General features: G+C 40.3%; 1 protein-coding gene across 1 annotated transcript; it reads right to left on the bottom strand.

Annotated features, from left to right (window-relative positions):
• Nucleotides 1-1,894: 1,894 nt before the first annotated feature.
• Nucleotides 1,895-13,181, bottom strand: psmf1 (proteasome inhibitor subunit 1). Its single transcript, XM_045692115.1, is given in 9 exon segments — nt 1,895-2,071; nt 4,766-4,843; nt 4,845-4,905; nt 5,245-5,255; nt 5,451-5,504; nt 10,090-10,172; nt 12,948-13,023; nt 13,025-13,092; nt 13,176-13,181. Coding segments are annotated over 9 exon segments (489 nt in total). The 3' UTR covers nt 1,895-2,019.
• Between the last annotated feature and the right edge of the window lie 1,700 nt (nt 13,182-14,881).

The raw sequence follows: 14,881 nt of genomic DNA, 5'->3' as shown, positions 1-14,881 counted from the left end.
ACAACACAACTGATTGGCTCAAACGCATTAAGAAGGAAAGAAATCTCACCATTGAACTTTTAACAAGGCACAACTGTTAATTGAAATGCATTCCAGGTGACTACTTCATGAAGCTGTTTGAGAGAATGCCAAGAGTGTGCCATGCTGTCATCAAGGCAAAGGGTGGCTACTTTGAGGCTACTTTGAAGAATCTCAAATATAAAATATATTTTGATTTGTTTAAGACTTCTTTGGTTGACGTGATGAATCTACATGTGAAATCATCAAACACATTTTTACATCATTTGCAAGATTTCTTCAGTAGACAAAAAGTGTGAAAATGAAAATGTTGTTGATGGTTGGTTTGAAGGAATTGCACCATCTTCCTTGGCAATATTATTATACATTTAAGAGAGAGGTAAAGTGAGAGATTCACTGACAAGACAGCGATATGACAGTGAGAGTGTAGACTGTGAAAGGAGAGCACTGAAGTTGCACTCTTGTTTCCACTGACAGTAGCGGTGGAGAACGAGAAACAGAGAACTGCACACACTCAGAATGACAATGAGTGTAAACTCCAGTACAAAGGAGCACAGCACTGAGCACAGGCTATCAGACAGAAGACAGGCTTTTAGATCACAGGTTATTATCAGAACACAGGCAGAGCATCAGCTAGCTAGATTATCACTCAACCACAGACTGATTAATTAGATTTCGCTATGAAAATATAAGCACTGTGTATGATCTATCATGATTCATAAGGCAATCTTTTCAGTTCTTATCTTATTTCATCTTGCAGAAATCTAGAAGAAATGATAAAAATGTATTCGTGTATCCCAAATATATTTTTAAGATACATTTATGGGAATTATGCCATCGATTATCCATTCAAATTCCATTATTCCGGGAGCGTTTATTTTTATATTCACTCAGATTACATGTGCTCTTGTTATGTTCAGCTATGGAGGGCAAGATTTTCTGGGCACACTGTTGCTTGTTCAAATGAAGGATTTGACAATAATTAAATAGTAATATCACAAACTGGAATGTAATAAATATTTGATTACAACATTTTGCAGTAGTTATAAACCAGTCAAATCTGAAAAATGTAAAACGTCTAAAAAGCATCTTATGACCTTTTAATAAAAGCATATTATTTTAAGTTGGGTAGCAGGCATAATAATGTTTATCAATCAATCATTCATTTCTATTGCTGCAGGTGTGTATATGAACAACTTTGTCTGGAAAAAATTAATTGACATTTGGTATTTTCACATTACATTTTTGGGGAGGTGAGTGGCAAAAGCCAGCATTTGAAAGCAGCATTTGAAAATCAAAACAAATGTTAGCTGCTTGAACATTTCCGACAGATTTGTACTCTAGGAACTCCCAAATTGTGTACAATTAAATTACCTCTAGGTATGTCCCCCAAAAAGTGTCACGTTCTGACCTGTAAAGGTGTTATTTGTTAGTGTTTAGTTTGGTCAGGACGTGGCAGGGGGTATTTGTTTTATGTTTGTTCAGGGTGGTTTTGTGTATGTGTCCAGGTAGAGGGGTATTTGATTTATTAGTCCAGGGTTTTGGTTATTGTTCTATGTTAGTTTATTTCTATGTTCAGTCTAGTCGTTTGTATTTCTATGTTTAACTAATTGGTGTTGGGGCCTTCAGTTGGAGGCAGCTGTCTATCGTTGCCTCTGATTGAAGGTCCTATAATTAGGGGTGTGTTTGGATTTTGGGTAGTTGTATTCTGTTTTGTGCTTGTCACCTGACAGAACTGTTAGTGTCGTTTCTGTTAATTGTATACGTGTTTATTTTGTTTCTCCTTCTTATATATTAAAAAGAGAAGCTGAGTATACACTTCCCTGTTGCGTCTTGGTCCTCCACACACAACACTCGTTACAAAAAGGGAGTGCAATGTAACTTTATTCCTCACACAACAAATGAGTCCGTCAGTTTTATTAAGTGTGTATTCTTCTTGCATTGCGCAGACAGGAAGTGGTCCAAGAAGTGTGTGGAGCGAAGCAGGAATTGCCTTCTCTTCTACATGAACATGTCATCATAGCCTGGCGGCGGCACATGATCTGGGTCTGGCCTGGAAAGATCATAATACATAATTAATACACTCATAAATAGTACTCTTCCACAAAAGCCAGATTCAAGACACAAATCTGGTGGCCAATTTCTGTTAGGGCCCACCATGCCAGCTATTTATTAACTCTTAAATGATGATATAGGCCTATCTCAGATATGATTCAAGAAAGACTGGCTGACCTTAGCTTCAGTTACATAGAAGTGAGTGACGTATTGTATCGCAAATACCTACAGTGCCTAGCATTAGTCTACACACCCCTTGCACAGTCTTCATATTTGTCTTCCTTAAAATACATCTAAAAATATATATTTTTCCGACAGATCTACACAACCTGCTCCACATTTTCAAAGTGAAAGAAAACTATAGAAAATTGTCTAAATAAAAAAAAAGTAACAAAGATGATGTCTTTATTGCATACCTGTATGTTTTCACACCCCAGAGTTAATGCTTTGTAGAGGCACCTTTGGAAGCCATTACAGTTGTGAATAATTATTATTTCTTTTTTTACCCCTTTTTTCTCCCCAATTTCGTGGTATCTAATTGATAGTTATAGTCTTGTCTTATCGCTGCAACTCCCGTACGGACTCAGGAGAGGCGAAGGTCGAGAGCCGTGCGTCCCCCGAAACACAACCCGACCAAGCCGCGTAGCTTCTTGATACAATGCCCATTTAACCCGGAAGCCAGCTGCACCAATGTGTCGGAGGAAACACCGTACACCTGGCGACCGTGTCAGCGTGCACTGCGCCCGGCCCGCCACAGGAGTCGCTAGTGCGCGATGGGACAAGGACATCCCGGCCGGCCAAAACCTTAGACCACTGCACCACTCGGGAGGCCCATGTCAGACACATTTACATGGATTTAAACACTGAAATTGTAATTATTGTGCACTTATCCATTTCAAATAAATTCCATAATAAAAGCGAGGTAACGCTTTATAATAACGTCCAGTAATAAATCATTTATAAGGCATTTATAAATAGTTTGTTCACCATTTCTTAATCATTAGTCCTACATTTGTAAATCTTAGCTAGTACGCTATAAATACACTGCCTTCGGAAAGCATTCAGACCCCTTTAATTTTTCCACATTTTGTTATGTTACAGCCTTATTCTAAAATGGATTAAACACAAACAGTTCCTCAGCAATCTACACACAATACCCCATAATGACAAAGCGAAAAGAGGTTTTTAGAAATGTTGGCAGCTGTATTAAATATAGAAAACAGAAATATATTCTTTACATAAGTATTCAGACCCTTTGCTGTTAGACTCGAAATTAAGCTCAGGTGCATCTTGTTTCCATTGATCATAGTTGAGATGTTTCTACAACTTGAAGACCGCCTGTGGTAAATTGAATTGATTGAATTGCCTAGGAGGCCAGCATCCCGGAGTCGCCTCTTCACTGTTGACGTTGAGGCTGGTGTTTTGCGGGTACAATTTAATGAAGCTGCCAGTTGAGGACTTGTCAGGCGTCTGTTTCTCAAACTAGACACTCTAATGTACTTGTCCTATTGCTCAGTTGTGCACCGGGGCCTCCTACTCCTCTTTCTATTCTGGTTACAGCCAGTTTGCACTGTTCTGTGAAGGGAGTAGTACACAGCGTTGTATGAGATCTTCAGTTTCTTGGCAATTTCTCACATGGAATAGCCTTCATTTCTCAGAACAGGAATAGACTGACGAGTTTCAGAAGAAAGTTCTTTGTTTCTGGCCATTTTGAGCCTGTAATCGAACCCACAAATGCTGATGCTCAAGATACTCAAGTAGTCTAAAGAAGGCCAGTTTTATTGCTTCTTTAATCAGAACAACAGTTTTCAGCTGTGCTAACATAATTGCAAAAGGGTTTTCTAATGATCAATTAGCCTTTAAAATTATAAACTTGGATTAGCAACGTGCCATTGGAACACAGGAGTAATGGTTGCTGATAATGGGCCTCTGTACGCCTATGTAGATATTCCATTAAAAAGTCTGCCGTTTCCAGCTACAATAATCATTTACGACAGGAAAATGATCCAATGTCTACAGTGTATTTTGGATCAATTTGATGTTATTTTAATGGCCCAAAAAAATGAACTTTTCTTTCAAAAACAAGGACATTTCTAAGTGACCCCAAACTTTTGAACGGTAGAGTAAGTGTGTGAATTGGATCATTTTCCTGTCAAAATGTAACGAGTACTTTTGGCTGTCAGGGAAACTGTATGGAGTAAAAAGTACATTATTTTCTTTAGGAATGTTGTGAAGTAAAAGTAAAAGTTGGCAAAAATATAAACAGTAAAGTACAGAACTTTACTGTTTATATTTTTGCCAACTTTTACTGATCATACCCAAGAAGACTCAAGGCTGCCAAGGTGCTTCAACAAAGTACTGATTAATGGGTATGAACACTTATGTAAATGTGATATACATTTTTTGTATTTATACATTTCCCTAAAAACCTGTTTTTGCTTTGTCATTATGAGTATTGTGTGTAGGTAGATTGATGAGGGGTCTGAATACTTTCCGAATGCACTGTAGATATAATATTTACAACATTTTAAAGGCAATTGCTTTTAATAATTATCTATTTATAGCTTACTAAAATTTACTAATTTAGGAATAATGATTCACAAATGGTAAGCAAACTACTTATGAATGCCTTATAATTGGTGGACGTTATTAATACCTAAATTAAAATTCTCAATAGAAACATAACTTCTACCCTGGTCTGTGTCTTCCAACGGGCCCAAAGGGGTCAAAGTGGGCCCCAGGTGGCACAGCTCCCTGGGGCAGGACGCCCACGAGAGGGGTCGAACCCTGAGCGGGGATAACCAGCTCTCAAAGGGTCCACGATCATTATTTTACCCCATTTTCGTGATATCCAGTTGACGTTGCCTCATCACTGCGACTCCCCAATGGGCTCGGGAGAGTTGAAGGTCGAGACATGCATCCTCCAAAACATGACCTACCAAGCCGCGCTGCTTCTAACACACTGCTCGCTTAACTCAGAAGTCAGCCGTACCAATGTGTCGGAGGAAACAGCTTGCAGGCACCCGACCTGCCATAAGGAGTCGCTAGAGCACGATGGAAAGCTCCGCTGGCCAAACCCTCCCCTAACCCAGACTGTGCTGGGCCAATTGTGCACTGCCGGTCAAACCCAGGTTGTAATGGCACCTCAGCACTGTGATGCAATGCCTAAAACCGCTGTGCCACTCGGGAGACCAACTGGCATTGGTCTTTTGAATTAGGATGAATAATGATCATGTTGTGCTATTTGCAGTGTTAGTGGTTCAGATAGAGTAATCCCTTTCATAATACTTAGGCCTGATCTTCATTGATCTTCAATTTTGAATGGCCTGCCACATGTCTGTTGTTCTATCCTTGCTGAGTGCAGTAGGGAAACTCACCCAAAGAGATCCAGATTGGCTTCTCCTGCAGCGAATGGAGCCATGGGGTCTGGCCTGAAAAATACCCAATACACATGCACACAATCAGACAGGCTGGGAGAAAATTAGAGACTGCACATAGTTTAGTTTTGCAAGGTATTGTCAGATGTCAAATAAGTCTCACAGTTGATACAGTGGTTGATTGGTTGTTGTTGGATGTATAATCAATTCACGTCTGTTGACAAAAATACCATATCAAATGTACATTCAACGTTGTGTGACGTTGTTCGCCCACAGGGGCATTTACTGAAAAATGTTTTGTGCAGGTGAGTGAATACAGTATCAACACTGTATATATAAACTCAGCATAAACTTCTTTCAGAAGACACTGAGTATACAAAATATTAAGATCAAATGCTCTTTCCATGACATAGCTTTCACCTCATCAGTCTATGATCCGTTATTGATGTCACTTGTTAAATCCACTTCAATCAGTGTAGATGAAGGGGAGGAGACAGGTTAAAGGATGATTTTTAAGCCTTGAGACAATTGAGACATGGATTGTGTATATGTGCCATTCAGAGGGTGAATGTGCAAGACAAAAGATTTAAGTGCCTTTGAACAGGGTATGGTAGTAGGTGCCAGGCGCACCGGTTTATGTCAAGAACTGCAAGAACGCTAATGGTGTCACACCCTGATCTGTTTCACCTGTCCTTGTGATTGTCTCCACCCCCCTCCAGGTGTCACCCATCTTCCCCATTATCCCGTGAATTTATACTGTGTCCTCTGTCTGTTGCCAGTTCGTCTTGTTTGTCAAGTCAACTAGCATTTTGTTTCTCAGCTCCTGCTTTTTCCCAGTCTCTCTTTTCTCGCCCTCCTAGTTTTAACGCTTGCCTGTCCTGACTCCGAGCCCACCTGTCCTGACTCCGAGCCTGCCTACCGACCTGTACCTTAGCCCCCCCGTTTGATTTTGACCTCCGCTTACCCTGAGCCTGCCGGCCGTATGGTACCATTGCCTCACCTCTAATTGTCTGACCCCTGCCTGGCTTGACCTGTCTATTCCCTGCCCCTATTGGATCATTAAACTATTGTTTATTCGATGTGGTCTGCATCTGGGTCTTACCTTCATACCTGATAAATGGGTTTTTCACGCTCAACAGTTTCCCGTCTGTATGAAGAATGGTGTTGGGTGCAACTCAGGTGTTCCTAATGTTTGGTATACTCAGTGTATGTATTCATTGTGTACTAATTAATTGAGTACCCTAATATTACCCTATGCATAGGATTGGGTATTAGAATAGCTTCTGGTAATTTATACTGAACAAAAATATAAACACAACATGTAAAGTGTTGGTCCCATGTTTCATGAGCAGAAAAATAATTAATAAATCTTATTGCACACAAAAAACGTATTTCTCTCAAATTTTGAGCACGAATTTGTTTACATCCGTTACTGAGCATTTTTCCTTTGCCAAGATAATCCATCCACCTGACAGGTGTGGCATATCAAGAAGCAGACTAAACAGCAGGATCATTATACAGGTGTACCTTGTGCTGGGGACAATAAAAGGCCACGGAAATGTGCAGTTTCGTCACACAACACAATGCCACAGATTGCAATTGGCATGCTGACTGCAGAAATGTCCACCAGAGCTGTTGCCAGAGAATTTAATGTTAATTTCTCTACATAAGTCATCTCCAACGTTTTAGAGAACAACCACAGACCACGTGTAACCACGCCACCCCAGGATCTCCAGATCCGGCTTCTTCACCTGTGGGATCGTCTGAGGCGGGGGTGTTGAGTATTTCTGCCTAATAAAGCCCTTTTGTGGGGAAAAACTCATCCCGATTGGCTGGGCCTGGCTCCCCAGTGAGTGGGCCTATGCCCTCCCAGGCCAATCCATGGCTGCGACCCTGCCAGTTATGTGAAATCCATAGATTAGGCCTAATTAATTTATTTCTATTGACTGATTTCCTCAGCATGTCAGAGCATTTTGTGAAAAAATGTGTCCCTTTGCCCTTTCCTAACCATTGTATACTTCACACAGACAGAATGTAAATCTGCTGTATCATTCTGCTCCCTCTCCCTTGTGGACAAGGGCATGACAACACCAAGGTCGATAAATTGCTGACATCACGAGACAAATCTGATAGGGTCAGAGGAAGCAAAGTGAGGAGAGAGGAGGGAGGGAGTGAGAGAGAGAAAAGGAGGAGGTGGACGCCAAGTGGCAGGCTCCATCTTTAGACCGGTGCCATTTCCTCTTCTTCTTTCTCTCCTGCACCGCACACTATGCCCTGCCCCCATATGTCTGCAGTGCGGGACACTGAGAATACTCCAAATACCCTGTCTATTCTTAGTCTCTGTATCCATTTCACTTTCTCTCCGGCGTGAAGCCGAGGCAAAAAACCCATGCTGTAAATGTTGGCTAAGATGGATATGAGCTGAGATGATGCCCTCCAATACAAGATATTTAAAAAATTTATTTTACCTTTCTTTTGACAGGGAGTCATGCGGAGACCATGGTCTCTTTTACAGATGAGCCTTGAATCAAACATACACATCAATATACACATGAATACACAAAAATTATTCTCCATATACTTTACAGTGTCCCAAAACTTTTTGGAGTTTGTGTTACAGGATGCAAATTTCTGTTTTGAAAAAGCTAGCCTTTGCTTTCCTAACTGCCTGTGTATATTGGTTCCTAACTTCCCTGAAAAGTTGCATATCACGGGGGCTATTCGATGCTAATGCAGTACGCCACAGGATATTTTTGTGCTGGTCAAGGGCAGTCAGGTCTGGAGTGAACCAAGGGCTATATCTGTTCCTGGTTCAACATTTTTTGAATGGGGCATGCTTATTTAAGATGGTGAGGAAAGCACTTTTAAAGAATAACCAGGCATCCTCTACTGACAGAATGAGGTCAATATCCTTCCAGGATACCCGGGCCAGGTCGATTTGAAAGGCCTGCTTGCTGAAGTGTTTTAGGGAGCGTTTAACAGTGATGAGGGGTGGTCGTTTGACCGCAGACCCATTACGGACGCAGGCAATGAGGCAGTGATGACTGAGATCCTGGTTGAAGACAGCAGAGGTGTATTTGGAGGGCATGTTGGTTAGGATGATATCTATGAGTTTGCCCGTGTTTACGGATATGGTGTTGTACCTGGTAGGTATATTAATAATTTGTGTGAGATTGAGGGCATCAAGCTTAGATTGTAGGATGGCCGGGGTATTAAGCATGTCCCAGTTTAGGTCACCTAACAGCACAAGCTCTGAAGATAGATGGGGGGCAATCAATTCACATATGGTGTCCAGGGCACAGCTTTGGGCAGAAGGTGGTCTATAGCAAGCGGCAACGGTGAGAGACTTGTTTCTGGAAAGGTGGATTTTTAAAAGTAGAAGCTCTTGTTTTTCAAGAGAGTCCTGGCCAAGATAGGTGGGGCCAAGTCATCACACAATTACAGACAACATGAACAACTACAAGACTATAACAAAATCATTAAACATCAAATTAAAAACATTGACAGGTCAAGGAATCAGCCTCAAAATCAACGATTTAAAAACACCAATCGTATTTTGTAAGGCGTCCCATGCCGATAGCGCAGAGTACATAAAAGCCCTTTTACCAAATTCAGTTTGGACATTTGGAACAGTTATCAGCATAAAGTCCTGCGAACAAAGAGAGTACCCACCACATTTCTGAACAATAAAAATGCCCAAATAAAATGGTAGTAAACCCAAAATGGCTTGGTAAATAAAAGTGTTTGCAACCGAGGACAGACGATTTTTACGCGCTACACGCTTCAGTACTCAGCGGTCCCGTTCTGTGAGCTTGTGTGGCCTACCACTTCGCAGCTGAGACGTTGTTGCTCCTAGACATTTTCACTTCCCAATAACAGCACTTACAGTTGACCGGGGCAGCTCTAGCAAGGCAGAAATATGACGAACAGACTTGTTGAAAAGGTGGCATCCTATGACGGTGCCACGTTGAAGTCACTGAGATCATCAGTAAGGCCATTCATTCTACTGTCAATATTTGTCTATGGAGATTGCATGGCTGTAAGCTCGATTTTATACACCAGTCAGCAACGGGTGTGGCTAAAATAGCAGAATCCACTAATTGGAAAGGGTGTCCACATACTTTTGTTTATATAGTGTAAATCATTGACATAAAAGGGTTCAAATGAAGAAAAAAAAGAGTGAGTGCATCATTCTCTGCTATGTGTTTAGAAGTGAATAAACCATTATTTCCAATTGATGATCAGCTGAGGCAAAATGGTTATTAAAAGCACCACAAATGTCATTTGTGTTTGTTATGTGACCAGATGCTGTGATAACCTGCTGGGGCAAAGATTTTAGCACTTTCCAGAATTAAGCTGGATTTCCACCACTCTCAGATAGACAATTCAAGAAGTACAGTATGTTGACTTCACTTTTCTAACAAGAGTAAGACATCTATTTCTCAAATGTCTGAAGGACTGTGTTAGATCTGTCCTTTACCTTTAATCTGTTATATGGGGAAGGCTTATCTGCAACATAGTTAAACAGAGAGGTAAAACATTTAAGTGCCTGATCCAAATCAGAGATAAGAGTACACAAACTCCCAATCATACACTGCCAGGTCAATAGATCAGAAACAAATACTACACATTGACCAACCTTTCAAATGCTTGCAAATGCTCTGCATCCACATAACCACTGACATTCACTGTCAGGTCTGACACTTGTTCAGTGGTCGAGTCCTGACATAATAGAAAATAACCACACATATGTCTTACTACATTTCAGAGAAATAACCATTTAAATTTGAGTTGAAAAAAATCATTTTGAATAGCTACAGTACCAGCTAAAAGTTTGAACACATTTACTTATTCAAGAGTTTTTCTTTATTTTGACTATTTTCTACATTGTAGAATAATAGTGAAGACATCAAAACTATGAAATAACACATATGGAGTCATGTAGTTACCACAAAAGTGGTAACCAAATAAAAATATATATATTTGAGAGTCTTCAAAATAGCCACCCTTTGCCTTGATGACAGCTTTGCACACTCTTGGCATTCTCTCAACCAGCTTCATAAGGTAGTCACTTGGAATACATTTCAATTAACAAGTGGGCCTTGTTAAGAAGTTATTTTGTGGAATTAATGCGTTTGAGACAATCAGTTGTGTTGTGACAAGGTAGGGGTGGAATACAGAAGATAGCCCTGTTTGGTAAAAGACCAAGTCCATAATATGGTAAAAACAGCTCAAATAAGCAAACAGAAATGACAGTCCATCATTACTTTAAGACATGAAGGTCAGTCAATACAGAACATTTCAAGAACTTTGAACTCTCAAAAACCATCAAGCTCTATGATGAAACTGGCTCTCGTGAGGACCGCCATAGGAAAGGAAGTCCCAGAGTTACCTCTGGTAACTCTAATGAACTTACCCTCTGCAGCAGCCTCAGAAATGGGCAATTAACTGCATCTCAGATTGCAGCCCAAATAAATGCTTCACAGAGTTCAAGTAACAGACACATTTCAACATCAACTGTTCAGAGGAGACTGCGTGAATCAGGCCTTCATGGTCAAATTGCTGCAAAGAAACCACTACTAAAGGACACCAATAATAAGAAGAGACTTGCTTGGGCCAAGAAACACGAGCAATGGACATTAGACCGGTGGAAATCTGTCCTTTGGTCTGATGAGTCCAAATTTGAGATTTTTGGTTCCAACCGCCGGGTCATTGTGAGACGCAGAGTAGGTGAACGGATGTGTGGTTCCCACCGTGAAGCATGGAGGAGGTGTGATGGTGCTTTGCTGGTGACACTGTCAGTGATTTGTTTAGAATTCAATTCACACTTAACCAGCATGGCTCCCAGAGCATTCTGCAGCGATACGCAATCCCATTTTGTTTGCGCTTAGTGGGACTACCATTTGTTTTTCAACAGGAAATGACACAAAACACACCTCCAGGCTGTGTAAGGGCTATTTGACCAATACGGAGAGTGATGGAGTGCTGCATCAGATGACCTGGCCTCCACAATCACCCGACCTCAACCATATTGAGATGGTCTGCTCACATATGGCTGGGCGGTATACCGTATTTTACTATATACCGGTATTTATGCACTGACCGGTTTGAGTTTTTACTTTACTTTCTATACCGGTATTTTAATGTTTGGTTTGTTAAATGTGATACGCCGTGTGTAACATACATTTTTATAGTTTACTCCGCTACTTGAGTTGTCCCTCTCTGCTCGCTCCCTCTCCATGCCGCTTTCCACATAGACCTAGTCCCACCCCGTCACTCAAGGAGCGCATTTGTTGTTGCTCGACCATGAGACACTTTCGTTCAGTCTGCATGGTCAATGCAGCACATGTAACAATGTTGACAACGATGTTGTTTCCACTTTGATCTTTCTTAATATAAGCCCACAAGCGTTCTATAATTACATTATTAGTTTGTGTTTCTTCCATCTGCAAACAGCTAGTTTGTATTTTCTTAGCAAGTTAACTCGTGTTAGCTAGCTAGCTAACTAGCTAATAAAAGTACTGAGTCAGAGAACGTAGCTACAACCTGATACCAGTACTGGTGGAGGCTTAAATCAACATGTTGTTTGTGCAACAGTATCTTCTAAATCAAAGATGAATAGGCAAAGCATGAATAGGTTGGCTATATGAATAAAGATTTCATGTTGCCAAAGATTATAGGGTCCCCTAGGAAACACTGAACATCACTTTGGTTCCTACCCTGTCACAATAACTCATCCATGGCATTTTCATTCATTGTCATGTCAAAAAACACTGTGTTCAAAGTATTGAAAGTTATTTATATTCTAAATATAGAATTCTAATAAACATTATATTTCCATGATTCCAAAAGTTCACCCAAGTGTTTTGATCTAAATTGCAATTGCAACATTTGGTAAAAAAAAAGGCACAGTGTGGAAATGATCTCAAACGAGTGCAGGAAATGCAGAAATTGATGGAAATGCAGGAAATTATTTTTGGTTGAAGTTGAATTGAACAGTATAAAACAATCCGAATGGAGACAGACCAATTGAAATCATTTAGAATATATGTGTTACCACCCTAGGGTCACGCACTACTCATAAAGCAATTTTAGAACTTTTATTAATCAAAAACGTAAAATACTGTCAAAAATTTGAAAAATACCATGATATTATATTTTGGCCATATCACCAAGGCCTATGCTCACATATGTGGGAACACCTTCAAGACTGTTGGAAAAACATTCCAGGTGACCACCTCATGAAGCTGGTTGAGAGAATGCCAAGAGTGTGCAAAGCTGTCATCAAGGCAAAGGGTGGCTACTTTGAAGAATCTCAAATATAAAATATAGTTTGATTTGTTTAACACTTTTTTGGTTACTACATGATTCAATATCTGTTATTTCATAGTTTTGATGTATTCACTATTACTCTACAATGTAGAAAATAGTAAAAATGAAGAAAAACCCTTGAATGAGTAGGTGTCCAAACTTTTGACTGGTACTGTATATAGTTACCATTAAGTTGAAGATCAAGGTGGAATCCACAGTGATGGCTTTGACCAAGAAATTAGAGTTGTCATCATTTGACTTGGGTGTACAATTCCTTACTTCCGTTCCACCCTGTAGGAAGCAACTCTGACTTCTTGTCACCACTCCTAGGCTAAATAAAATGTCAAAATGCATAGATAATTGTATGTTCTAACAGGTATGTATCGTCAAACTTCATGTGGCATAACTTCACACTCTCATAATAACTCTTTAAAGCTATAATCCTGAGTTTGTGTTTCAGCCCAACGCCAGCCCCGCCACTTGGTTTGGTGTAAACTGAGGGATGAGGCTAAAAGAATGTACCCACACTCAGATTAGCTTTATTAGCATGAATGACAAGGCCATTGTTGCTAAAGCGATGTGTAAAAAAACAAATAATAGTCATGGTGATTAGAGTTAGAATAAACAAACATCTACTAAATAAAATAGTAATAATGTCATAACCTAAAAGCTTTGGTAAGTAAACAAAAAAGATACATATAGGTATAATGATATCATGCAGTGTATGTGTAACAACATTGAATACGTACAATGCGATCATCTATGGAATGTAGGTGTGCATGCAGGTGTCATTAGTGGGTCACACACACACACCAACTTGTGCACCTCATTTTGTATGAGTTTTACCTCCTGTAAATCACAATACCTAGGCTACATAGTCTCTGATCTCTTGGCAGCCAAGATTTAAGGTGTCTTCCTCATACAATTTCCAGACTATGGTCACTCAGTCTGTTATTCAAGTGGGTTTTTCTTCCTTTTACATCGTGGAGGCTAGGATATTCTGCCAATCTACATTTTTGATTTAGGGACAGATAACAAATCAGGTATATTTTGCAATTTATTTTCTCACATTTTCAGTAAGGATGCACGATATATCGGTAAGAATATCGGAATCGGCGGATATTAGCTTAAAATGCCAATATTGGCATCGGCCCAATGTCTAGTTTAATGCCGATGTGCAAAACCGATGTCAAAGCTGACATGCATACCTATTTAACGTAGGTAGATGACATAATGACGCCACAAAAAATATAGAGCTACACGTGCAACACAGTACCCTACTAGAGGCTGTGAACAAGCGATTCGGTGGCATTCTCTCTGAGCCTCTACTGTGTCGCCACCATGCTTAATGCAAAAACCGCTAAGTAGGTATAATGACAAGACCCAGACAAGAAACCGGGTTTACGTGAAATGTTACAGACACAGCTGGACAAGATGGAAACGGACACAGTGACAGTGCGCACCGAGGAAGGGAAGCCACAGACAGACTGAAACTTCACTGCTTGACATGTATGTTGAAATCCTGGTTGAGGCTGAACACAGTGGCGGTTCTAGTCCATTTCAACTGGGGGGGCCAAGCTGGGGCCAGTTGTACTGTTAGAGGGGCCAGTTACATTAGACGTTATTGTTGTCATATCGTTTTCTTCACTGCATTGCAGGCATTAGCAGGCAAAAGACCATGTTCCGTGTTGCCACTGTCTAATAACGGATGTAAAAAAAGAACGATAGCAAAAATTTGTTTTGTAAAAATGATTTCATACTCAACATTTAGGGGGGCCACAAGGGGGTCCAAAATTGTTGTCACAGGGGCACTGCCCCCCCCCCAGAACCGCTAGTGGCTGAACAAATGAACAATGAAACAGCACAGCAAGTAAGTGAAAGAAATAGGTTTTGATTATGTTTTACTGGTAATGGGGACATACATAAATGCCAACAAAATAACTTTTTGGTCAGTGTGTGTGTTTCAACTATTTAACTGTACTAGAATGCTTAAAATGCAACCGGTATCGGTGTTTATGGCAAAGAAAATATTGGATATCGGTATCGGACAAAAATGGCATATTGGGGCATCCCTAATTTTCAGTGTAGTTGATTTTCAATTTGGAATCAATTTGTTTGTT

Source organism: Salmo salar, chromosome ssa12 (genome assembly GCF_905237065.1).
Source record: "Salmo salar chromosome ssa12, Ssal_v3.1, whole genome shotgun sequence".
In the NCBI taxonomy this organism is placed as follows: Eukaryota; Metazoa; Chordata; class Actinopteri; order Salmoniformes; family Salmonidae; genus Salmo; species Salmo salar.
The sequence above is the reverse complement of the archived record's forward strand: the minus strand, read 5'-3'. Positions and strand labels throughout refer to the sequence as shown.